This window comes from Agelaius phoeniceus, chromosome 2 (assembly GCF_051311805.1).
Source record: "Agelaius phoeniceus isolate bAgePho1 chromosome 2, bAgePho1.hap1, whole genome shotgun sequence".
Classification (NCBI taxonomy): domain Eukaryota; kingdom Metazoa; phylum Chordata; class Aves; order Passeriformes; family Icteridae; genus Agelaius; species Agelaius phoeniceus.
In genome coordinates, this window is record NC_135266.1 from 63,485,835 (window position 1) to 63,511,787 (window position 25,953).

Consider the following 25,953-nt stretch of genomic DNA (forward strand, 5'->3'; position numbering starts at 1 on the left):
AGTCAGGCTGACCCAGCTGAGGGCCAGGAGGGTTCACTGCCTGCAGGACTTTGCCATTCCCTTTGCTCCCCATCGTGGTGCTCCTGCCAGCCTGTGCCACTGAGCTTTGCCAGGTAATGTGGGGCTCACTCAAATATCACCAATACCATTCTGTATCATGCCATTTACACTTAAAACTGCTGTTCTTAAAGCAAGATTGATTTTATTCTTTTGTAATACAATTTGGATCTTTGTAATGCCAGCTTTTCTAGGGGAGGGTGCAGAATTGGGTGTATAAGATGAGTAAGATGTACTTGCTCTTTTGAAGCTGTGTGCAAGAAAAAATACAGGACAGAAAAAAAAAGGAGTAACATAGAAAAAATAAGGCTGGAAAATCTCTCCCTAGATCACCTTGAGAGCTTCCATTGTCTTCTGGCCAAATTTTGAGCATTGATTCATCAGAAAAGTAGAAATGTTTATAGAATAATTTCATGTTTGAAAAAACCCCAAAACACTGTTTAATCTGTTTTTAAATAATATACACCATATGTGTCCAAATAATTTGTCTTAGGTTAATTCAGTCAAGAGACTTTGTACTAATCTTATTTTTCATCTTTTAAAGGCTCTTTTCTTAATACAGTGGGAGGATGCTTTAGTGTTTTTGGAGCTATTATACAACTGTAAACATGCTATGATCCAGCTTCCTGCTATTGTGAATGTTTGGACTGAGATAAAACAATCTGTTTTAAAGGAAGTTTCCTAAATACACAATACTTTTTTTTTTCTTCATCTGCATGTGGCTTAATTTACGGATTGGTCCTAGTGTAAGTAAAATGAAAAGTACAACTGCTGTATTCCAAAGCTGGACTTTTAAAATCCATGTTTGATGGTGCATGGCAATCATGAACATCAAATGAGGCCTCACATGCATACAGACTAGATGTTAATGTATAAATTATATTTACACTGCTGCTCAGTATATGTGCAATCAAGCTGGAAAATCTGCTGGGAAAACTTTAGCTACAGACATTCAGGATGTTGCAATTGTGTGCTTGCAGCAAAGGTCAAGTGTATGTCAGCACAAGGTTGCTGGTGCGTTCTTTGGAGCCCTGTATGACGCAAGATTTATGCTGAAGTACTTTTAAGGATGTTTCCTACCTTTTCAGGAGCATTCTGTTCTTATTTTCCCCAAGTTAAACATGAAACTTGTTAATCTGTAAGCAAGCTTCATCAGGTCTTTAACTTGTTTTCAAAACAAAACTGAGTAGCCAAACTTGGTGATCTGTGGTGTGCCCTTTAAGGAAGACACCAGCAAATAAGGCTGCTGAAGGTGTGGTGAAGCAGGGGGAGAAATAGATTTGTTCTTACACACAGGAGGTTTCTATGATCATGCTGTATGCCTGTCTCTAATAGCTTTTGAACCTGTTGGAAGGAAATTTACTTCGATCAGCAGTGTAAAAATAAGTGTGGGGAAGGAGGGAGAAACTCATGTGCACTGAGGAAAAGCTCCCAGCCTTATTAAATGCCAAACAGTTTGTGTAGGAAGACAACCTAAAACACCCAGAGTGCAGCAAAAGCTCATGTTGGAACTTCTGCCCTCTTAGACCAAGTCAAAGAAGCATGGGACACAAATCCATGGAAAGAAATAGCTCTTGGAGATGCTTGGGCTTTTTCCCTTTTTAAAGAATAAAAGTATAATAAATACAAGTATAGTAATAGTTAAGAGTCTAATAAACAAAGATGGCTGTGCTGCACTGAAGAAACCACATTTCCAGCCCAGAAAATTGCAGAAAAGGGTTAGTGTAAAAATGACCTCATTGGACAATTATCTTTGGAAACAGCTTTAAAATGCCTCATAAAAAACAAAATCAATCCTAATGCTGAGGCACACTTTATTAATGAAGCAGCAAAATCAGTATCCTGTGCCACCATGTTTAGTTGGTGGAGGGGGCTGTGTTGCTCTCTCATGGTCCCAAAGAGCCTCTGATGTTCAGCTGGTGTTCACATGAGTAAAGTAGTTGTGACCAGTCAATGTGATCGATGTAATCTGGTCTTGAAAGCACAATAAAAGCTCCAAGTCTCTCTCCTCCTGCTGAAGTGTTGCAGCTTTAGTAAAGAGGCACAGGGCAAGTTTTGGCATGAAGAAAATCCTTTGGGCCTGCAAGACTGAAAATGCAAGAGTTTGGTTACCTGCTGCCTGTCAAGTGCGTACGTGTGTTTGTTCATATGGGTTGGGTGGGAGGATGGAGATCTGACACATCAGTGTTAGCAAAAGCTTGTGGTTTAGAGACATCAGCAGAGCTGCACTCTCACTGACACTGCTTGTTCCAGTGGTAGGAGGAGATTTTATTGCTACGGAGGAAGCAACATAGAAGAGCCTACAGTGCTGTTGTCACACAAGGAGTTTTTCTGGAATGCTATACACAAATGTTTTCACCTAATTAGGGTATTTCACCACCATGGATTAGTAAAGAATGCCTTTCTCTTAGACTCACTTGTAGCAAAAAGAAATAAGATCACGGGTTGGTTTAGTTCAGAGAAATGCCTACACTCACTTACTACAGGCTATGGTTGCTAACTTTCAGTTGGTTTTCAGGTTGTTGTTTACGATTAATTTGATTCCTAAGAACTACTTCCAGGAGAGTGCATTCTGCTTCTTGTGGCCTCAGGAAATCTTGAAAGTGAAGGCATGGGAAACATCCATGGGGAGATGGCCAGCAGCAGGACAGGGTGCTGCCTGTGCCAGAGCATACTTTGTCATGTGGTGAGAGGAAGCAGAACTTGGGACTGAGGTCAGGAAGGGAGGGATTGCAGCAGGGTCCTTAATGTGGCTGTGTAATTGCAACAAGAGGGCTGTGGTTTGCTTGCTGATCTTTATTTCATTACCAGTTGGCAGTACCAGCTGAAATGAACTGCCCTGCAGAGGGGACACAGGATACCCTCCCGGCACCCTCCTGGGGCACAGTGTACCCAGGGTTTGAAGTGCTTTGCCTGCCAAGGACATAGGGTGGTACCCGTGTGACAAAGCACAGGGTGTGATGCAGCTGTGCATGCAAGGGCAAGATGTACACTGATATCCAGGAACCTTTGTAAGCAAGGAAAGCCATACCAGGAATGATCATTTTTGGCTGATGTAATTGCACTGTCACTAGGGCTTAATCTGATAAATTGTATTAGTCAGGGATTTTATTTTTTAGTACCCTGGTTCTCAGTACTACTGCAAATCTGTTAAAACAGACACAGCTCTGACAGCCATTCTCACAGAGAACAAGAAATGTGGAAGATCTGTATAAGTAGTTATGATTCTTCTATAAACAAATACAACTGAGTAAAAAGAGAAAAAAGTGACACTCAAGTCCAAAAGCTTGATCAATGCAAAACCTCTCTGATGTTCAAGAAAAAATAACTGGGAGTATTTGTGAAGGGCTGAGGTTTTGCACATAGGCATCATTTACATATAGCCATTTGCCCATTCAGTAGCAGTGGTGCCCTTTTTGACCCACTGGCAGTTTGGTCAAATGCTTTATTGATAGAATTCCTGCCTTAAACTCATCACTGCAGTCCTGGGAGTCCAGCAGTGGCCTGTGTAGTGCTCTGAGAAGAGCAAGCCACCAATGTGTGTAACTGTGGAGTGAAAAATATTCTTTTTATTAATGATGTCAATGTATATAGAGAGGATTTGAATTGTTAGAAGTTAACATCTGACAGATACCTCTCATCTGAAAGAGAAACGGGCAGATGTTTCTTATGGTCCCTATGGACTTTACATCACTGTAGAAATATTCACTAACAGAAATTATTTTTATTCTTCACATCTCAAGCTGTGGATTTGTGTAGGAAACAATGGCATAGGGGCCAGGCTCACCACCATCAAGAGGCACAAGTTCAGTTTCACCCCATCACCTCAGGAAACCCTTTCCAGCTTCCAAGGCAGAACTGATGCCAAGGCAATCACAGCTTTACCTGAGGAGGTGATACTGGGGAGTGCAAAGAGCCTGCTCAAGCCATGGCCTGAGTGTCCCTGAGACTCTCCTGCAGCAAGACTGTCACTTGGGTCTGCCTGCTGCACCAGGTGCTTCTCCAGCAAGGCTCTTCTTAAGGCCTGGGGTCTGTAGGCAGCAGCTGGTGAAAAGTTGGCCTGCAGGTCTGTCACCTCCTTGCTCCTGTTAGCACTCGTGCTGGGGCTGGAGAGGGACAGCTGGGCCCCAGGTGACACTGATGGCAGAGGCCTGGGGGCTGCTACACAGTGCAAGGAATGTGAATGCACAGAAAAGGCTGGCCAGGAAAGGCTCTGTCCCCCCCCAGTTAATTCTGCCTGTTACATGCAGGAAAATGGGTGTGATGCATGCAGACATCTTCATGATCCTTGAGTTTTACAGCCTATGGGATTTATTCAAGTAGAAATTCTGCCAATATTTAGTATTTGGACTAATATCCAGAAGCTCTCAATTTAGTGGGTTTTTAAATGCATACATTTTGGTCATGCAGCTTCAGAAAACTGATTTTACTATAATTGAAATAATGGCTTTAATTCCCACTGGCAATTACCATGAAACTACAGCAATACTTTTAAGTGAAAAAATTAGGATAATAAAATTACCTAAGGTTGTGTAGCAGCTGGAAAAAATGAGTCAGGACTGTCTGACTGGACAATGTTTCACATATGTCGATGACCTATACTCTAAAAGAAGTTATAACAAGATGTTTAAAATTAAGATTTTGTCAGGTCAGATGCAAAAATTATCATGAATACTTTATTTGACATTGCAGTGTTTCCTTTGCTTCTTTTGTTTTTCCCCAGTAGGAGCTGTTTTTTTTTCTTTCCTTTGTAATTTTATTGAAATTACAAAGGAAAGAGTCTAAAGGCTTCATTTAGAAGATGTTTTAGAATACATTAAAACATTCAAATCAGTACATCTTAAAAGGAGAAGGGGGAAAAGGTGCAGCAACTTAAATATGGTTTTACCCAAGGATGTGCATTTCTTTGGAAGTACATACATGTTAACTCTTTCTACAGTTTAGATGTAGTTACTATATCCAAGGGTTTGGGATGGATTATTAAGGTTATTGTTGCTTCATTCATCTGCTGCTCCCTTTGTCTCCCTCCAGCTGTAACTTGAAGCACTCTGAAACTACATTTTGGTTATTTATGGAGGGGAGTCCTAAGAGCCTTGTTTGATGAAAAAAGTGCATAAAATTTGACTTGAGAAGGTGCTTGGTGCACTAGCAATTTAAAAAAAAATCCCATAGTATTTACACTGAGGCTGGTTTGTGAACTTTTTAAAAGGAGCAATGCACTGAGGGCGATGAGACAAATTCTTTGCCTGCCATCTGGACAGCAGGGCCTGGCTACAACAGCATGTTAAAGCAGCTGTGAGGAAAGCAACCCAGGAGGGTGTGTTTGTTTCCTTCTCGCTGACAGCTGGCATGGTCTCCACTGGCTGCGACCAAGTCTTCTGAGATGCTTTGCTCTCATTTTAAATTCTTCTGTGCTCTTAAAGCCAGTTGTGAGGAGAAGGCAATGGACTCAGCTGTGGTTTAAGGGTTCAGCTTACATTTCCAAGCTGTCTGTCTACTTATCTGTGGTTCAGTGGTTGATGACAGACAGTCCTAAACCCCAAACCTTCCACAGCATTTGGTACCATCTGAATACAAGAAGTATTTAAATGTGTGTAGAAGAAGGGTAAAATTACTGCCACAGTTTTACTAGAATCATAATTAGGAATGTCCAAATCCCACTACAGTCTACAACTCAAACATTTAATTTGGAGTTTATGTACTTTGATTTGTTCTGTATTCACTTTTCTGTAATTGGTTTAATTCTAATTATAAAGCAGAAAGCCAGTCACTGTTCTCCTGTTTTAAGTTAATGAATCTAAAGGATAAGCCAAATTACTAGAATGTATGAATGTAAAAATACTAGGGAATTTTAATTGTGCAACATATCAATGCTCATGCTGATTTTTATTTGGGTTTTTCTCAAATCCAGAGTTTTGAAAGCAGTCTCACTAAAAGTAGTTGCTTTACAGGTGAATGACAGATATGTGCAGGTAGTAAGAATCCTCACATACAAATACTTTTCTAAGAAGTTGGCATCATGTAATTCTGAAAAGAAATGTTCTTGTTTGCAGCAGAGATTGGCCTTCTAAATGTGAGTATGCAACTGCAGACAACAAAGCAGACTTTTAAGATCTTTGAATCAGAGCACTGGCAATTTGAATCTCATTGACTTAAAATCCAGGAGATGCCCACAGCCTGAACTTCTTACATTAAATGTAATTTTACCACACAGTGTTAAAAATAACATTTCAGTTAGGACTTGGACAAGTGTCAGATTGAGAGGTCACTGAATCATTTAGGTTGGAGAAGACCTCTGAGATCATCAAGTCCAACCTTTGACTGGTCGCCCACTACCTTGTCAACGAGACTGTGGCACCAAATGCCATCATGTTAGTTGTTTCTTGAACACCTCCTGGATGGTGACTCCACTGCTACCCATGGGGCAGCCCATTCCAATGTTTAACAACCCTTTCCATGATGAAATTCCTCTTGATGTCCAAACTAAACCTCCCCTGGTGCAGTCTGAGGCCACGTCCTCTTGTCCTGTCACTTGTTACCTGGGAAAAGATGCCAACCCTCGCCTCGTGACAGCCTTTGCTCAGGCAGTTGCAGAGAGCAGGAAGGTCTCCCAAGCCTCCTTTTTCCAGGTTAAACACCCCCAGCTCCCTCAGCCGCTCCTCACAGGACTTGTGCTCCAGACCCTTCCCCAGCTCCCTGCCCTTCTCTGGACTTTCTTCTCATGAGTAATTGGACACAGTTGAGTTATAACTCCACCAGTGCTGAGTATGAAGGCACGATCCCTGCCCTGCTCCTGCTGTCCACATTGCCACAGGCCTTCTTGGCCCCCTGGGCACACTCTGGCTCACGTTCAGCTGCTGCTGACCAGCACGCCCAGGCCCTTTCCCCCCGAGCCACCTTCCAGCCACTCTGCCCCTAGCCTGTAGCTGTTTTGGCCAAATTATAGGACATGGCACTTGGTCTGGCTGAACCAGCACAACCTAAAGGATCTGCACTTCCTGCCCTGCTCTGCATCTGTGCAGTCATTCTGTACAGTTTATTCTTATACACAGATCTGCGTTCCTTCCCCTGTCACGGAAAAGATGTATCGGCTGTACCCGCTGAGTACCTGAAGCGCCAGGCACGGCGGGGCCGCAGGACCCGGGCGGCTCCGAGCTGAGGCGAGGCCGGGCCGCGGTGCGGCCTCTGCCGCTCGGTCCCGCCCCGCGTCCGGGGCCGGGCGGGGCGGGGGCGCGGCCGCCGGCGCGGAAGTGACGGAGAGAGTGGCGCTGACGCCGTTTTCCCGCGGTTCGGGCGGCGGGCGGGGGCCGGGAGCGGGAGCCGGCGGCCCCTGGTCAGTGCCGCCCGCGGCGGGCGCTCCCGGCAGCCGCTCCCGCCATGCCGCCCAAGCCCCCGCGCAGGGCGGGCTCCGCCAGGACTCAGCGCCCCAGCCCTGACGGCGGCGGCTCCGCGCCGCCCGCCGCCCCCCGGTAAGCGGCGCCCGGGCCGGGAGCGGGCTGGGGGCGGGCGGGCCGGCCTGGGGCTCTCGGCGCCCGGCGGTCCGGGCTGTGGGGCGGTGTCACCCGGGGCGGCTCCGTCAGCGGGTGGTGTGGGTTCCGTGGTCGCCCCGCGGTCCCGTGTCCCCGCTGGCGATGTGCGATGCTTTTCCCAGGGTCGAGGTGGGCGAAGCGGACTTCGTCGTGCTCTGTGATGCGCTGAAGGTATCGGAGAGCGTGAGGGAGAAAGCGTGGAAGACGTACGAGAGCTTGTCGGCAGCGGATGGAGCTCTGGTGAGTAGTGCTGCTCGTCGCATCGCTCGGCAGATGAGTTCTGTGCCCCAGCTCAGATACTGAGCCGTAACTTCGCTGCAGCGGCCGCCGAGGGTCTCACCGCCAAAGCTCATGTACTGTGACTTAGCTTTTTCCAGTGAAGGTAGACTTGGAAAGAAGTGGGATGTTGCCATGTTCATGTCTGTGTAAACTAGCTTCTGTAGATTGCCCTTTTTGGTTAATATTTTGTGATAAAAGTACGTGCTCAGGAGTTACTAACAGGTGGCAGTAGAAAACAGCACCATGTGATCAGCTAATTCTTCGAACTGTAAGTTATTTCAAATATGTCTTAGTCAGCTTTATGCAGGCAGTCTTACTGCGTGTTTCTGTGTACTTTTTCCCCTCTGCATCCTTTATGAGGCTGCAGAAAGGGTATGGAGATGACTATTGCAGAGACAGGAACGTTTCCTTTTTTGTTGCATAATGTTAAACCTGTGCTTATCGTTGAGGCATTTCCGTTCAAAGTTAGTCATTGGGCATGTGTAAACAGATTAATAAAGTGTTAGGGCCTTTCTTGATTTTTGCTTTTCCTTCTCCTCAGTATGACTGCTGTGTCAACAAGCTGGCTCAGAGAACAGCTAAATCATGGCAGAAGCTCTGTTAAAGAGTCCAGATGCAGTTTTCTAATACCCAGCTGGGGTATTATTCCTGCTGTGGGCACTTGCATTGATGTACATGTTCTGACTTCTGCTTACCCTTCTGCAGCTTGAGCTGACCTGTCACAGCTATGCTGTCACTACTAATAGTTTGCAATCTGTGTTTTTTAAACTGTAGTGTCAAGACCTATACCAGGTCTTGATACATTCACATCATGGAGTAATAATAGCATGGAAGAGAGACTGTGCACAGCTCTTTCAGTAACAGATACAATTTCTGGTCACGGGGGTTCATGGAAGCATTTACCTAAAAGCATAGTTGAGTTCCCCTGTAAGAATGAAAACAGGAGTGGTCAGGTCCCTTGACTGAAAAAAAAGCAGGGCAGGTTGCAGTATAATCCTGCAAATTTCATTTACAGATAAAGTTTTGTTTTCACTGATTATTACTTAGCAGTGGCCAGATAAGATACATGGTGTTTGAAACCTTACAGCATCTGATTGCTTCCTTTACCTATTCAGAACCAGATCTTCATTATGATATATAACTAATATTTGTTGTCTTGCAAGTAAAATTGATTGTTGAGAGCCTTTCAATGTACAGGGGGAAAAAAATCTACATTATATTTCAGTCCAAGGCCTTTCCCTCAAACTTAGGGATGTATCTGCAGGGTGTTGAAATGAGTAAGCTGTCAAGTGTGTGCCTCCATGGGGATCTGGAAGGTGCTGGAGTTGCTACTTCTAGCTGAGAGCAGGCTTCATCTGACTCTGAAGTAAAGCAAGTTTACAGCCTGGCTAATTGCTGCTTCTTTTCCCAAGTCAAGCTGCTGTGGTGAGCCTGGCTTCTCGGGATGACTCTCTAGTTCAAGTTGCAGGGATTCAGGAGGAGGCTGCTCTTTTCTTCCCTCTAGTAAAGGTCTTATGTTGGAGGGGCTGTCCCAGGGTTTGTCCTGCAAGCACCAGCTGCAGGTGTTTTAATCAGTGAGGTTCAGTAGTAACCTGTTCAATTCTGAACTGGAGCAGAAGCTGTGTAGCAGCTTTCTCTTCTCAAGTAAAAAAGTTAAACAGCAGGCCACCAGCTGAGACAAATACCAGAACACTTCTGTTTTGCAATGTAGTTGGTTTGACTTGAGGAAGCTTAAATCAAAAGGCTGCTGATGGAAATAGAGGTGGCATCTAAAAGTCCCCCTCTCAAGCCATTTACAAAGTACAAGGACCTGAAACCTTGTCTTTCTTGGCTCACTGGCCTTATTTTATTGTGGTTGATGTTAGAATTGTGCCTGCCAAATCTCTGAGGATGTGAAGAGCACTTGTAGTGGTAACTGGGAAGCAGTGTGGGCCAGACTTTAGGTACTGTGGTAACTGGCAGATACTCAGGGTTCAGCTGTGGTTTGGATGCAGTCTGAACATCTGCTGTATCCTTGCTCAGTGAATGTTTAGTGACTTGAAATAAAAACATCTTGTAGTGCTGTCCTTTTTGAGTTGCTCAGGGTGCGTGTGCAGAGACTCCATAAACTGGGTACATGTGGCCTAAAAGTATAAAGCAATTATTTTTGGCAGGCATATACACAAAAAATTGCTAGAATGTAGTGACCTACCAGCCTAAATGTGCCTGTGCTTCAGTGAGATATTTTACTGACCAGGTAGGCATCACCCAGGAGGAGAGAACTTATCTGCTGCTCCCTGGAATGAATGCTAATGCGTACTGGAGCCACTGCTTTTTTTCCTTCAGGATGTCACACCTTTCCACTCTGATATTTTTTCTTTTGAGCATTTGAGCTACTAGTGATGATACTTTGAAATTTCAGCTTTCTTATCTTGCACTTCCTTTCCATGCTCTGTAGCTTTCCTTGCAGTGCTCTCCAGTTATCTGTGTCCACAGCATGTGAGTCAAGGATATACAGATGCACCCTATTGCAGCTGGGCTGTGAGTCCTTGAAACAGCTGAACCCCTTTGAGAGGTGTGGAGGAGGAGGAAGGTGACAAGAGAGAGATGGTAACACAGCTTTTCTGGAAACTGTGGCTGACCTGTAGTTGTGAAAACCAGGTCTGCAGAGGGGGATTGTTCAAAAGCACCACAGCTGTCTGTTAAATGTGTTGTTAAATATGGTGGTGTTTTCCTTCATAGTAGGAGAACATTAAAGCTTCCCTCTGTGACAGCCAAGTTTAATGACATTCTTCTACAATAAAATGGTAACTCAAAATGTCTTAGAACCCCAAATGCTGAATCAGCACTCTTGGTGTGCGGGCTGAAGGAAGGTATCTGATGTGTAATCAGAAAGATGTTTCTTTTTAAATTCTTTTGCTATCTGGTGAACTTCTACACAAGCTTATTGTGAACATTGGAGTGTTTATCTAAACAAGAACTTTTCATTGGTGTCATACAAATATTTTTGTTCTCTCTATCATTTCTTTTCTTTATCAAACCAAGCTACCTAGATGAACAGAATCTTTTAGAGTTGTAGTTTTTACAGTCTTAGTTTCAAAACTTTTACACATTGATTGTTGTTGGCTTAACATTGGCTCTGATCCTTGCTTCTCTTATACTCTTAATTTTTTGTAACTCTCCTGAAATCTGTATTACGAACCAAAATGCTTGTAAATTCTAGATGGAATGAATAGATTTAGTGGAATTACTAATGTACCTTGGTGAGCAGCAGGTGATTGTTGGTGTAAGGGATATTAGAAGTAGTCCAGGAAGCCATACTAATACTGCTGTGAAGAAGCTCAGGGCGTTTGTTATGTTCTGCTACTGTTTGTTTTGGTAGAGAGCAGCAAAATGAGAATCTCAAGTAGAATATGGGGTGATACAAGCAGGAAAGAAAAGCTTGAGCAAATTGTTGCTGAATGTATTGGAAAGAACCCATGTGAGGAACAGGATGATTTGGTGACTAAATTGGAACCAAACTTCTCCAAAGAAAATTGAAGTGGTTTAAGAAGTTGATAGAATTTGGAGTCTGCCGAGGACCTTAAGGCATTAGGGTCTGGTATGCTTCGAGCTCATCAGCTTAGTTAGCTGTAATATGTAGTGCGTGGGTAGGAGCTCCATTCTTTTGCTGGCTGTTCATAGCACTGTTTGGGACATGTGGCTCACTGTTCTCCTGCAGCTCAGCTGTTCAGAGTCAGGAATTCCTGAGCCATTTTTATCAAGTATTTGTCTAACCCGCTATTAAAAAATTGTCCTGGTGAAAGATCTGCACTCTGCATAGTTAGGTTTTCCTAGTTTAGCTTTATTTGCCCATTTATTTTTTCCCCCAAGTACTGTACTAATTTGTTTCTGTTGTAATTCAAGCCAGTGGTGTAAAATTCTGTACTTCATGAGAGAGTTATTGTTGCTGCCTTTTCTTTTCCTTCAGAAAGTCTCTAGCATATGAAGACATTCTAGGCATTTTTTCTTGTCTCTAATTACTTTTCTTACATCCTGAAATTCTCCCCAACTGGTTACTTACACTGGTATGCAGATACTGCAGAGCACTTGATTTGTGCAGGAGTTGAACTGCTTTCTTAGTGAAGAAAATGTACCAGTAAACTGTTGCTTAAGTTGAGGCATTAATGAAGTAAAGACTACTTAAACATGGAAGGTTGGTCTGCATAGACCAAAGAGTTCATGTTCAGGAGGCCAAGTGTCCCCAGTCCATAAAATTTCACTTTTAAATTGAAAAATTTCCTTTTGTTTGTTGTTTCTTATTAAATAGAGAATATCTTAATTGGTAAGCCACCTCATCCTCATGTTAAAAGACAGAGAGGCCTCTTGCTTTTGATAAAAGCATGAAACACATATGAGCTAATAAAGTATTTTCTGTCTAGACTTTGTCTCTAATTTATAGAACTGCAGCTGAACTGGACCTGAATCCATTGAAACTTTGGATGGATGAGCAAAATTACAGATATTTTAGGATCCTCTGTTATTAAAAAAAGAACTACTGAAAGTCCCAAAACAAACAAATCATCTCCATGGCCTCTTGCTGATGATATTCAGTATCTTAGCAGCAGATGTACTGCTTGTATGTGCCCTTGGACTTTAAAAGCTCAAGCAACTGGTATAGAGTTTCTTTTTTTACTCATCTTCTGCCTATCCTGAGGAGAGATTGATGACCTCTCCAGTCTTGCCACATGTAAAAGTGTAATGGGAACTTTACATATCAGATGAACTATTTTTACTATTTCACTACTTTCCATTGACTTCGTTACTTTCAGCTAGTACTTTGTTTGAATTTGATCTCCTCTGTTGTGAACTAATAATAATCTTCTATCCCAGACAATGTTCAATAGAAAATTTAAACCTGGTATTGCTGAAAAAATTAAGGATCTGTCTTTACACGGAACTTCTTATATGTAGACAGGGCTTATAATGGTCACAGTTTTTTTTTTTTTCCCTGGGGTATTCTTCCTGCAGGTTTTTATTCTGAACAGTTTTCTATTGTGAGACTTCTTGAGTCTACTCTCCAGTCATCTTCCACCCACTGTAATCATAAAGATGTAAAGTCAGAATGGTTTGGGTTGGAAGGAACCTTTAAAGGTCATCTCATTCCAACCCCCTGCCATGGGCAGGGACAACTTCCACTAGAGCAGATTGCTCAGGGCCCAAGTTGATTGTTCAACTTGGCCTTGAACACTTCCAGGGATAGGGCATCCACAGCTTCTCTGGTCAGCCTGTCCTGGTGTCTCACCACCCTCAGAGTAGAGAATTTCTTCCTAATCCTGATCTAAACTTGCTCTCTTTCAGTTTGAAGCCATTTCCCCTTGTCCTATTGCTACATGCCCTTATAAAAAGTCCCTCTTCAGCTGTCTTAGAGCTCCCTTGAGGTACTGGAACATGCTGTAAGATCTCCCTGAAGCCTCTTTTCTCCATGCTGAACAACCCCAACTCTCCCCAGCCCCTGATCATCTCTGTAACCTCCTTTGGACTATCTCTAACAAATGTCTGTGTTTTTCTACCATCAAGCTAGTTCTCCATGTTGATTGGAATGTAGTAACTGAGATTTTATGTTAGGAAGCCAAGTTCCATATCTTCCTCGTCAAAAATCAGGTGCTTGATATTTGCAGTGAGACATCCTATATCCCATTTGGTTCAAGTATCTGTGTTTGCATATTTTTCATGTGCATTTCCTTTGACCTTCTTTTACACAACAGCGTTTGAAGTTTCTATTCCTGGATCACTTTTGTAGGCTGTCACCAAAATTGTTATCAGTGTTGGCAGAAGAGTAAATGTCTCTAACTGCATACTAGAGCTGAGACTTCCTGTGACCATCTCCTCCTTGGGACTGATTAACACTGGAGAACCTCTGGAGGCAGGGAACAGAAGTTATTCCTGTTAGTGCCTTTAACACCTTTCAGCTACATTTGGAAAGAAGAGAGGCAAGAATCCCATTTTACAATAATTAAATGTTGGATGGGCATTTTAAGCTAATGACTTCTCCCAGGTTGTTTTTACTAGATTTAAATAAACTAGTCATCTGGTAAAAATCAGATTGAATAAAAGTGGTGGTAAGTCTAGAATGAGAAATATTTTGTAAGAGTTTTAGATCTTTTCCTACAGAAAACTATATTGATTCAACAGAACATTGCCCAAAGTTATAGCATGGGTTCCTTGGAATCCTAAATAAAAGATGATAAAAAGAGAAAGAAATCTATGTGGGCTCCTAGATGTTAAATAATCTTAGGGCTAGTGATTGGTAGGTATGCTTTGCTTCATGATGAGTTGAATTAAGGTCACTGCAAGTCATCTTACTGAAACTGAAGGACAGCCAAGGGCAAATGTTGAGCTGTTGTCCTGCCCATTTTCTGTAGTGATGCCATTTCAACAAAGATCTTGAGTCAGACTGGTGAAGAAGAAAACCCTCAGAAATTAATTTCTGGCTATGAATTTGTCTTCATTTCATTCCCTTCATTTCATTTAATTTCTTCAATGCATTCCCATGCATCCAAATCCATCTGAGATGAATCATCTGCTTTGGCTGTAAACAAAGCAAAATAGTTGGAAGAAGTGATGCTGCTGTGTTTTTTGTTCAGCAGTCAATTTAACTCATAGGAAAGAAGAGAACTTTGGGAGGGAAGGGGTGTGAAGAGGAGAGTTCTTATGAGTGTGACTTGCCAGGAAGACATTTCCTTATTTCTTCTCCCCTTCCCCTGCCCCATGATGTTTATATTTGTTCTGGTTTCAGCTGGAATAAAGCTGATTTTGTTCCCAGTAGCTGGTATAGTGCTGTGTTTTGGATTTAGCATATGAGAATGTTGACAATGCTGATACTTTAGTTCTTGCTAAGTAGTACTTGCCCTAAGTCGAGGACTTTTCAGGTTCCCATGCTCTGCCAGTGGGCATGCACCCAAAGTTCTGGAGGGAGCATGACCAGGACAGGTGTCCTGAATTGGGGTATTCCATACCAAAGAACGTCATGCCCACTGTATGAATTGCATTGGAGTTGTGCTGGGAGTTGCTTGCTGCTCAGGAATGGGCTGGGTGTGGTGAGCAAATGTATTGAGCATCACTTGTTTCTGTTGGGTTTTATGTCTCTCTCTTTCATTTCCATTGCAATTATTATAACTGTTGTTATTATTATTGCTGCATTTTATTTTGTTCCAGTTATTAAACTGTTCTTTTCTCAAGCTGCGATGGTTGGTTTCTGACATGCCTCCTCACTGTGGGGATGAGAAGTGAGCAAGCAGATGTGTGGTACTTAGTTGCTAGCTGGGGTTAAACCATGACAATATTTATGGATTTAAATCACTGGAATTTTCATGCATGGCTATGGCAGATACCTTGTTTTCTGAGAAAACTGCAGTTCACCTGTGTCTTTGGTTGTTTTAACCAGCAGCAGCTGGTGGGATAGTCTCAGTCTGGTGCTCTTTCATGTTTTCCTCTCCTTCCTGTCTCAGCTTTGTTATAAGACAGGCATGCTCAGGTGCTGCTCACCTTTTCTTTGCTACTAGGAAAAAAACCCCAATCCATAATCTATTTATCTTGGGTTGTGTGTAATTTTTCTTGTTAGGCTGGCAGTCAGCCAACATCTTGTGTTGAGAAGTTGTCCAAAGCATCCTGTACCTTCAGCAATGGGTGTGGGAGTAGTCCTGATACTGGAGTTTGGCCATCTGTAATGGTTTGAATCTCCTGGATGGCTAGGTTGCCTTTGAGACTGCTTTTCTGTTTAATGCTAGAAACAAATGATTTATTACCCCCAACCATACTGCACAAGGAGTTTAAAGGTTGTTCTTGCTAAACGAGACCTCTCTCCTATCAAATAAAGCATTGCTGTGGCCTTCTAGCGCTCATCCTTCCAGAGCTGAGCTAGGCTGCCCAGGAAAGCTGGGCTTGTTTGGATAGGCAACAAACCAGAACAATTTCATCACTTGGTGGCACTCAGTCCTCCTGCCCTACAAGATATTGTATTTACAGGACAACATCATGGCCTGAGTTTGCAGGAGCATGGAGTGAAAGGAACTTATTTAATAAACAAGGTCAGCTGACTCCAGGGGCAGGGGTATGCTCAGTGTGAGTAGTCTTCCCTCTTGGTAGTTCACTAGCTAGCATTAACCTGCATAATTTGTTATATCCCTTTGTGTATCAACAAATGCATCTCAGTCTGTTAATAGCTTATTTCAAAGTAATTTTCTCTTGTGCAAGGAGTCATGATTTGTAAAAACACTCAAATAGGAATGCAGGAAGAAAATAGTGACTTAAATAATTGTCAGTTGTCCCACTGTTGAGGGTGGCTGGTTAGTTTTGCATTGAAGCCTGTTCTATAACTATTAACAATTGCACAAGCCAGTCAAAGTTTTTCTTCTTTGGAGAAAGACCCCAGCCACTCTTCCCCGATGTATAAATACTGTTCCCAAGAAAGACACAGAGCAACTATCACCGAAACAAAACAAAATGTTGGCAGTATTAGTGAAATTGTATCATTTATGGGCACAGTGGGTTATTGGTCATGGTTACACTGCTGAATAAGCAAGGACATGAGTGGATGCTGACAGTGCAGAGGATTTTGGAAGACTGCATAACATGGAGTGAGCTTGGTCTGGTGCAGTCTTACTCCTACTGCCTTTGGGGAACGTTTTCTAGAGTGAGCAGGCCCCTGCAACTCGCATTGGTGTTGTTTAGGAGGCAACTTGGTGGAGTGATCAGGGAAAGGATAAAAAAGTAGGCCGGGGAGTGGGCTAAAGCTAGGCAGTGTGGAAGAGCAGGAATGCGGTGTTTCCATTCCCTTGCTCCTAGTGCTCCATTTCACTTCTGTCCTCCAAGAGATGACATGTCCAACCTAGAGCTGTGGAGAATGCATTCAGATCCTGCTCCCTTGCTGTGAGCCTGGGTGGTGTTGCAGTTTTATTTACAAGGATGCTGGATTTCCAAAAAATATTTTACAAGTTTGCTGTTTCTGCAGTTTTGGCCTGCACCCATGCCTAGTTCTGTCTTCAAAATAGCTTTGTTTCCAAAACTTGGGATATACGTGCTTAAGGGGCTTTTTTCCATGATTCTACAAGTCATTGTTCTTCAGGGGTTTTCCACTGAGTTGCTGTTTTGGTGGAAGGGTATTGGAATCTTTAGTGATACCTGTCTGGCTTCAAGTGAATGGCTTGTGAACCATCATCAGGAGTTACTCCATGTGGATTCCATGTCTGTCATTGTGGGTAGGCTTCTTTTGATGAAGGATGATTGGTTATAACTTGCACTTTCTAAATAGTACAAAGCAGACGTTAAATGTAGATGTATGGTAGGAAAATGGCTGGAAGTGCTTGTTACTATCAAACTTTACTAAGCAGAGATGGATTTGTGGTTCAGTAAACCACGGTGATGAGTGGTTGACACAGCTGTACTCATTTATGAGTGTTTATTGCCTGTCATTGTAAAGATTTCAATTATGTTTTTATGACTTGGCTTCTTATTCCTTAACTTTCAGTGTTTTGTTATGATCAAATATGGTAATTTAGGAAAAAAAAAAAAAAAGAAATCATTACTTCTGCTCTGCAAAAACATTCCATGGAACCGAAGCTTGTATTTTGAAGCTTTGCTGAATTGTATGGGTAAAATTGATCCTGTACTGTAGGAATAAAAGTTGAAATGCTCAGTCTTTTACCTGTATTGTAAAACCTGGAATGGTTTTCTGTTATAAAATAATTGGCTGTCATAGTCAAATGTTTGTTTGAGGATGTTTTTTTTAACCATTTCTAATCATGTTTGGAAAAGTTATTGCCTTCCATGCATTACCCATTTCTGTTGATTAATAAAAACTCTTTCTTCCCTTTTTTCAAAAAGGCTTGCAACACAAAGAAAAAGGAAACATGGGGTGTGTGTATCTTTATTGTAGCAATTGATCTGGATGAAGTGACATTTACTTTCACTGAGCTTTTGAAAAGTATAAAAATGAGGTAAGTGAGTTTAAGTGTCTGAATTTAGATTTTAACAATTAACTTGTCAACATTTTTATAAAGGGAATGTTTTTAAGGCATAGTGAATCTTGGTACATATCAGACTAGTTGATTTTACAATGAAAGTTACTTACAGAAATTATGAATATACTGGTAAACTAGAAATTGAGGGAGCAGTGATGTTGTTTGATTCATCTGTGGTTGGCTTTGGTTGTATCACTCATCTCATTGTTGTTCTTGATCTTCTAAAGTATTCATTGGTTCAGGTCGCTGCAGATTGCACTTAAAATATTTCTTTCTTTCTTTCTCTCTATGATGATTTTCCATAAAACCTTTTTCCCAGCATTAGGCTTAGGCTAAATCAAGAAGTGGGGAAAAGAAACATTACTCTTCAAACAGTTTACAAGCATGCTGCTCATTCTCAAACATTTTAATGCCAGGCTAAACTTTGTACTTTCATACACTCTTTTTGCTGGGGGTGTGTTACTGTTATATTGTATATTAATTAAGTTCATAATACAAAAATTAAGACTGTAGTATCTGCTTTTAAGGTAAATTTAGGTGGGAACAGCAACCTTGTTACATTCATCTAAGGAAAGGATTCCCGTGCCATCTGCCTAGGAACTGTGCCGTGTGTGGAAAGCATGTGCAGGAGCAGAGCCTCTCAATGCTCCAGGGCAGAAGGCCAAGTCCTGGCAATAACCTCAGACTTGGGCCAGAATATCCTTTTCCTTGAAGTCATCTATTATGGTTAGACTTCTCCATGCCCTCTTCTACCTGGCATCATCTCCCAGAGCAGGGTCAGGTCCAATGTTTTGACTTAATCTCTTCATTGTTGACTGCCTTGGAACTGTGTGAAATCCAATTGCATTTGTGCAGTGACGTCCAGCGTGTTCCACCCTAGTTCCACAGACAAATTGTGCTGAAAAGTGAGAGACTTTTTACCTTAGGGTTTCAAAGAGTAAGCTGTTATACTGCTTATTGTGATGCAATATTCAATTGCTTGTTAGCCCTGGGCTTTTTCTCAGCTATAAGGTCAAACTGGCAGAGACTTCTACTAGTCATCCTCTAGAGCCTTCAGATATATTGGAAAGATCTTTTATTCCATCATAAGCATTCTTTAATGAGCTTTTGACTGGTTTTGTCTTGTATCTTTAATCTGACAAAGATCAAAAAAATCTCTGAGAATATTATATTCTGATAAAGGATCAAATATATTTGATACAGTTGAAATAGTTGAAAATATTTGATACCTTCCTCCTCTTTAATTTTTAGCAATCTGCTCATTTTAGTTTTGAATGTGACAAAATGCTTCCTTGGTGGCCATAATACTACATGGATGAATAGGGAGAACTTTGATCCCTTGTGTAATATTTCCAAAGGGTGGAGATGTCCTGTTGAAAGACTTGAAATTCTATATAATTCAATGCATTTATCTCAGTTTTCATTCCTAGGTCTTTCTTTAGCATGCATGGAGCCAAGGTTCATGTTCTTAGAGTAGTAGGAGCGTTTCTAAAGTAGAACAGGAGAGCTGAGAGGTGTGTGCTGGATATTTGTGGTATTACCAGCACTGCAAGAACAAAGGTGTGTCTAGTTAGCAAATTCTGACTTCAAGAGATAATATCTGTGCTAGGCAGGAAAACTTTTCTTCTGTGGTAGAGCCTGTATCGTGAGATAGCTCTGAACAATATTCCTGCTGTCTGGGAAATGTGAAGGTGGGGCTCAAGGTAAACAAGTAATGTTTCCCAAGGCAAGGGTTCACTCACTGGTAGTAGTAGTAAGAACATGCTGGAGTCTAGTGAAGTAAGGCAATGGGTTTTCACGGAGACGTGTTTTTATTTTCTCTTTTTTAAGAGCTATTTCAGAATACTTGTTTTCACAAGTTATGATAATGTGTCATCTTTTTTTTCCCTTTTTTCAGTGTATGCACATTTTTTCAGTTTCTGAAAGAGGTGGATGTTAACATGGATACTGTAAGCACTAAAGTTGATAGCACTGTATCAAGGCTGAAAAAGAAATACGATGTATTATTTGCACTATACCACAAGTTTGAAAGGTAGTGTATGCTTTTTTCATTTTGAAATTGATTTCTTTGTCTATCAACATTTAAGTATTTGAATTTTTCAAACTGTGTGTTATAGGAGCCCATTTAAACTGTGTGGGCTAATATTTGCAGAACAGTGAAATTGAGCTGTTTACATGCATTAAATAAACACCTCTTACATTTACTCCATAACTATCACAATGCTGTGTTAAACAACCCCCTTGTTGCAGTACAAACAGTAGTAAGAGTAGCATGACAAGTGATTACTACTCACTTTAAACTTTTTACAGATATAAAGAGGATTGGTTTACTATCTAAATATTTTTTTTTACTTAACATTTTGCCTTCCAAATCACAAAAGACTCTCAAATATCTCTTAACCTTTGAAAGGGGTAGGAGATCACTCTTTGGTAGTTAATAGAATGAAGGCATATATATCCTAGTTTGTTTTTGCATAAACTAAATTATTTTCTTCAAATGCTATGTACGTACAATAATTGGGTAGCAACATTACACCACAAGGCTTGCAATGACACTGAAGAAATACTAAAGATTTTTAAATGCCCTTTTATAGTGTGTTTTGTGCAGCTGTAGCACTCTTTGTTGTACAAAACACTGAGTAACAATGTATGTACAAATCTCATCTTTCTGGAAGAAGGCAATTTTATTATACCAAGTTAAAATTGTTTTGCTGTCTAAGCTTTGACATAAATATGCAAACAACAACATTATTTCAGGCTTGGCAGGGCTATAGTTGATCTGTTGTTAACTGTTGAGTCAGCTTTTTTTTTTAAGTTAGAAAAATGTTTTGTGAACTGATGTCTTTTTTAACTACATTCAAGTCAAAGATACTGCATAGTTTGCTTACAGAAGCATGTTCAAAAATAAGAATTTTTTTATTTTCTAGGACTTGTGGCCTTATTTATCTGGAACAACCTAGTAGTGAGTAAGTTTGATTTTCCTAAATTGTGTTTGTCAAGATAAGATGTTAAAAATGATGGCATGTTATCTTTTAACCCTTCAGCTCTGGCCTAAGTTGTAGTATGCTATGTGTTTACTTTAGATTTAGTGTGGACTTGGAATTTCAATGAGATGATGGGAAATGCAGAAATTATATATATTTTACATATATATCTCTATATATGTGATCTATACACATTATGCATATTATATAAGTATATTCTTATAAAAACATATAGTGTATGTGTATGTATATATCAGTAGATATGTACCATATTGTATTTATAGATATTTTTTCATATATCTATCCCTCATCCATGAAGTATTCCCACCCAATGGCACATGTCTCAGCCTGGTGGAAATGAACATTGGGATGGAGAGTGAGCTTCCTAATCACAGCAGCAAATGAGTGTACTAAAAGATGCCTTAACAGCTTCCCAATGAGCTTGAGTTCATGCTCATTGGGGCTGTAGATTAGGGCAGTAGTCAAAGACATAAGAGAAGACAGCTCAGAGCAGTTGAATTGTCTACATTCAGTTTCTTTTCCGAGGATGGTACAGATATTTCCTGATTCTTGAATGGCTTTACAGGGACTTAAGTTTTTCAAACATTGTACTCATAATTACAGAGGGAGTGGGTTGAGATTTTTAGTAAACTTCAGTCCATGGGAAATGTTGCATGTTGTTAAATAGCTCCATAGGCAGAAGCATGTTTTCAAACATTGTAGTTTAAATTATTACAGAGCTATCAATGCAAAGTATTTTTGTTTCCCTGCAGGATTTCTGCTGAACTCAGTTCTGTATTAGTCCTAAAAAATTACTGGATTACTTTTTTGCTGGCAAAAGGTGAGTTTTGGTTAAAACACAATAATTTTGATGAATATTTTTGAAGTGAGGGTATTTATTTTACATGTTCAACATGAGACTAGTATCCTTATTACAAATAAGTATTGTACAGACCCAGCCTGGCTTTTGTAACTGCTCAATAATATTTCTTTATATACAGTTTGGCTGTTCTTCTCACTGATACACTCTCTGTATATAAACATATACTTAAGCTTTCTAAAATTTCTATGATTTTTTTTCCTTTAAAGCTTGCTGTTCTTAAGTCTGTAAGTACTGTATTTAAGTCTATTCTGAGGTGCTTTGTAGTCTGCCAGCATTTTAATAATGGATAGTTACCTTAAAAAACTGGCATATTTTCAAAAAAAGGCCTATAGATATTATAAATTATATTTAATAAAACAAATTTAATTACAAGGTATTATAGTAAGTCTCTGAAAGCATGTCCTTTGAATGCTACAAATCTTTCTTGAAAAGTTGTAAGTTACAGTTAATGTTGAGTGATGAAATGTTTATAGTGGTCCATGGAGTTCCTGTCTCATTGTACTCCTACTAAAGGAGTGAATCATGTCTCTCAGTTGCTGCTTACTGCAGCTGTGTGTGATCAGTGAAGTGTATGCATCTCTGATATCAAAGTCAGATTTGGATCAGCTGAGTTTTTTGGAACTTTGTCACTAGAATTCTCCAAGTGTAAGCATAAAGCAAAACCCACTAAAGGTTTTTTAGCCCGCCTTTTCTTGAGAACAAAAATGCTGAAATTTATTAGAAAATAGTTGGAGTTTCAGAAGAGCCTGGGTGATGCTTGCTACGTCTGATAGAAAAGAAATACAAAAATTGCACATGTAAATAGAGCACAGGTAGATCTGTACCTGTTCAAAACCACTCTCGACTTCCTGATTTTTTGGTGGCAATGCACGCTATCTTGGGACAGCTGTGTAGATCTTCTCTGGCATATGAGTCATAATTTGGGAAAAACTGGAATTATGCAGCTCTGAAAGTGCTCTTCATGCTATTACTTGTGTGACTTTTAAGTAATTTCATAAAAATTTGACAGGCTGAGCCTACAGTGTGATAGCATGTTTTGAATTTCTCTTCACTGTATACTAGCAGCTCCTGCTTTCTGAATATTTAGCAGCTTTCAAAAAGCTTGCATGAGACCACAGAAAAAGAAAGCGGGGAGGAATTACATGGAAGTAAGAGGTTATTCTTTTACAGTAAAAAGAAGAATCAAGATTAAGCACTGAGGGCAGGGTTTTGTACACAGTAATTTTGTTTGTATGCTGTCTCTAAAGCATGAACTGAAGTGCCATGAGTTATAAAATCAATAACCTTTAAAAAGCACTGGCCTCCTCTATGATGCTTCCTCAATTCTATTTTTTTTCTGTTTTACTAAATGAACTTCCAAATCTTTGTTTTGCAAAATTACTTCTAGAATTAAGTCAGCCATTCTCAAAAAGGTTTTCTTTACCCTTTTAAATATTTGCAGGTAAAGTGTTGCAAGTGGAAGATGACCTGGTGATTTCTTTCCAGTTGTTGCTGTGTGTCTTAGATTATTTTATCAAACTGTCACCTCCTGCTATGCTCAAGGAACCATACAGTAAGAATTTTTTTGTATTTCTCATTCAAGTAGAAAGTAAATTTATTATATGTCTATTAGCCATGCTAATATTCATAATTAACATAATTAAACTTCTGAAGCTTATTGAAATGCGTTTCTTTTTTGTTTTAGTCAAATTTACATGATAGTGAACTTGAATTCAATTACCTGAATGTCGCAGTGCATTTAATATAATTTTTGCTATGTCCTCTCCCCATACTAGGTGTTTAGGGACTTGTTAAAACAGCAAGTCTAATTTGGTAAAAGAATTCAGGTTCTGGGTAGATTATAACTGAGAACTATTATTTATGTTTGTCTTGAGATAGAAAAGGGAAATGTGGTGGTATCTTACTTTATTGGTGTAGTGGACTCTTACTTTATTGATGTTTAACAGTATGACAGCAGCAGAAATGTACAAGATACTGGACTGTACAGATATTTAAAACAAAAACGCAGTAGAAAGCAGCTCAAAATAAAAGAGTAGAGGTAAAATATAGACAGCTTTGCTTTTATTACATCCTGTTTGCTATTGCAAGTGTCACTATTTTAAGTAAAAATATAATGAGTCTTCTCTATAAAAAACTTTTATTCAATAGTAAGCTTTTACCCATTAAGTTTTTATATATAAAACCTGGAAAACCTCACAAAAAAGTTAAAGTAAATATTTATAAAAACTTTCAAAGATAGAATTCTATTTGAGTTAACTATTTTCTTCAGCAAGCTATGGAATTCATCTACTGAAATATTTGGAGCCACAGGATGTGACTCAGTTTTTTAGTAATTAGTTTATCCTCTGGTGGGTTAAGATGCAACCCTGGTATATTTAGCTTAAATCTATTCTTTGGTAACTAAACATCTACCTAGGTTGTAATGTCATACAATAGATAAGGTATTCGCTACTATATTCTTTAAATTCTGTATTTTGGAGATATTTACCTGACCCAGTGATTATTTGTTGCAGGTAAGGAAAAATATCTTTGATCTTATTCTAATGTGAATAAAGGATGGACTTGGGACAAGCAGATCCCTGCTTTCCTCCAGTACTATTTTGAATTTAAATTTGTCATTCCTAGTAGGACAGACATATACGCTGCTGCTTATTTCAGGTGTTATAAAGCAGATCCTTTTCAAAAACCACTGAATTAAAGCTACCTGGTTTTGAATTCTGTGTTCACACTGATTTATTTTTTCATAGTAAAACTATGCAGAATAGGAGCTCATTTTTAGAAACAGTTTGCTTCTGTGCATCATACCTCGAAAAAAAATTCTGCCACTTGAGACTGAATTGCAGATACGAGTGTCACTGTCCTAAGGGCAAAGCACTGGGTTTCTGATGTGAAGCTGTGTATGAACTGTCAAACAGCTCTGCATTCTTTGAGAAAATAACACAATGTATTGTTCAAACCCTCGTGACCAAGAGGCTTCATGTTGTGATAAATGATGCCAGGCTTTATGATCTGATTAAGACAGGGGATTATGATGCAGCCACCTCTGCAGTGTAGTTTGTCAGGGTTTCTCAGATCAGTTGTCAAATGCAGATGAAGTTACAAGTGAGAACAGCATGCTGATTACAGTGTCAGGTTTAAACCAACAATATTTAATCATATTAATTTATGTTATTAATATAATTCACATATTTAAGCCATCTGTTTTGAGTTTAACAAAATGAAATATTTTTACCTCACAGTATTAAGGTTTTTTGATACTTTCTTCTAGGTGGACCTGTTTGTTTCTGCTTATGTGTCTGGGGGTATTTGGGGAAAGGAGGAATTCCCTCCAGGACCATATTTCAGGTTCCCACCATCACTTAAGTCCTGCAGTGATTTATTGACCTTCAGCTTCTTGTTTTATACTTCTTTAAAAATAGAAAAATACCTACTCATCTGTGAAAAGATAAGGCTTTCCTAGCTTTGCAAAACAGATTCTCAGTTAAAGCTACTTGGAGAAAGTGCTGTTACATTCTGTGTAGAGTAGCTTCTTAAAAACAAAATGTCCAAATACTGATACAGGATTTTAAAAATTAACTTTCTTTTTGTATAGATTTTCTGTAATGAAGGTTTCTTATCTAGCTGAACGGATGAGACAGAAAATATATTTAAGGGGAAGAACTGAAAAAAGTATATAAGAAGTAGCATCTTCTAGGATTAATAACTTGAATTTCTTCTTTCTTAAGATGGCTCTAACCTTGTGATGGTTCTGAATCTCTCTGCAGAGTCTTCTGTGCCTGCAGTGACTGTAAATGGTTCAGCTCGCACTCCAAGAAGAGGTCAGAGCAGGAGTTCACGCACTGCCAAGCAGCTTGATACTGACACAAAAATTATTGAAATCCTTTGTAAAGAGCATGATTGTAATTTAGATGAGGTAATGCCTGCACTTCAAAGTCTGATAGATCTTGCTGCTAGACTCCATCTGGAATATGTATTTATTTAAATGGTCTTTTTTTTAAGTGTCATTATTTGGGCCTATATAATAGCTTAACTATTCTGTCAAGTAGTTACCTTCAGTAGTGAAGGTATTTTACCATTTTATAGCTTCTCTACTCAGTAGTGTAAAAAACAAACAAAAACCACCCAAAACAAACCCTTTGGTATGGGTGATAATTTTGCCAGGGTAACTGATTTGTGAAGAATACAATATGAAGTTACAGGCTGATCACAGCATGTAGCATATGGATGCAGGGCTGCTCTGA

The 25,953-nt window shown here is 40.1% G+C and overlaps 1 protein-coding gene across 1 annotated transcript in view; it reads left to right on the top strand.

Moving 5' to 3' along the window:
* Window positions 1-7,308: 7,308 nt before the first annotated feature.
* Window positions 7,309-25,953, top strand: part of RB1 (RB transcriptional corepressor 1) — a 72,271-nt gene continuing 53,626 nt past the window's right edge. Inside the window, exons 1-8 of the mRNA XM_054628498.2 lie at window positions 7,309-7,526; window positions 7,709-7,826; window positions 17,709-17,821; window positions 19,743-19,877; window positions 20,773-20,811; window positions 21,603-21,670; window positions 23,154-23,264; window positions 25,477-25,625. Coding sequence (XP_054484473.2) covers window positions 7,435-7,526; window positions 7,709-7,826; window positions 17,709-17,821; window positions 19,743-19,877; window positions 20,773-20,811; window positions 21,603-21,670; window positions 23,154-23,264; window positions 25,477-25,625 — 825 coding nt within the window. The 5' untranslated portion in view covers window positions 7,309-7,434. The remainder of the gene's footprint in view (window positions 7,527-7,708; window positions 7,827-17,708; window positions 17,822-19,742; window positions 19,878-20,772; window positions 20,812-21,602; window positions 21,671-23,153; window positions 23,265-25,476; window positions 25,626-25,953) is intronic.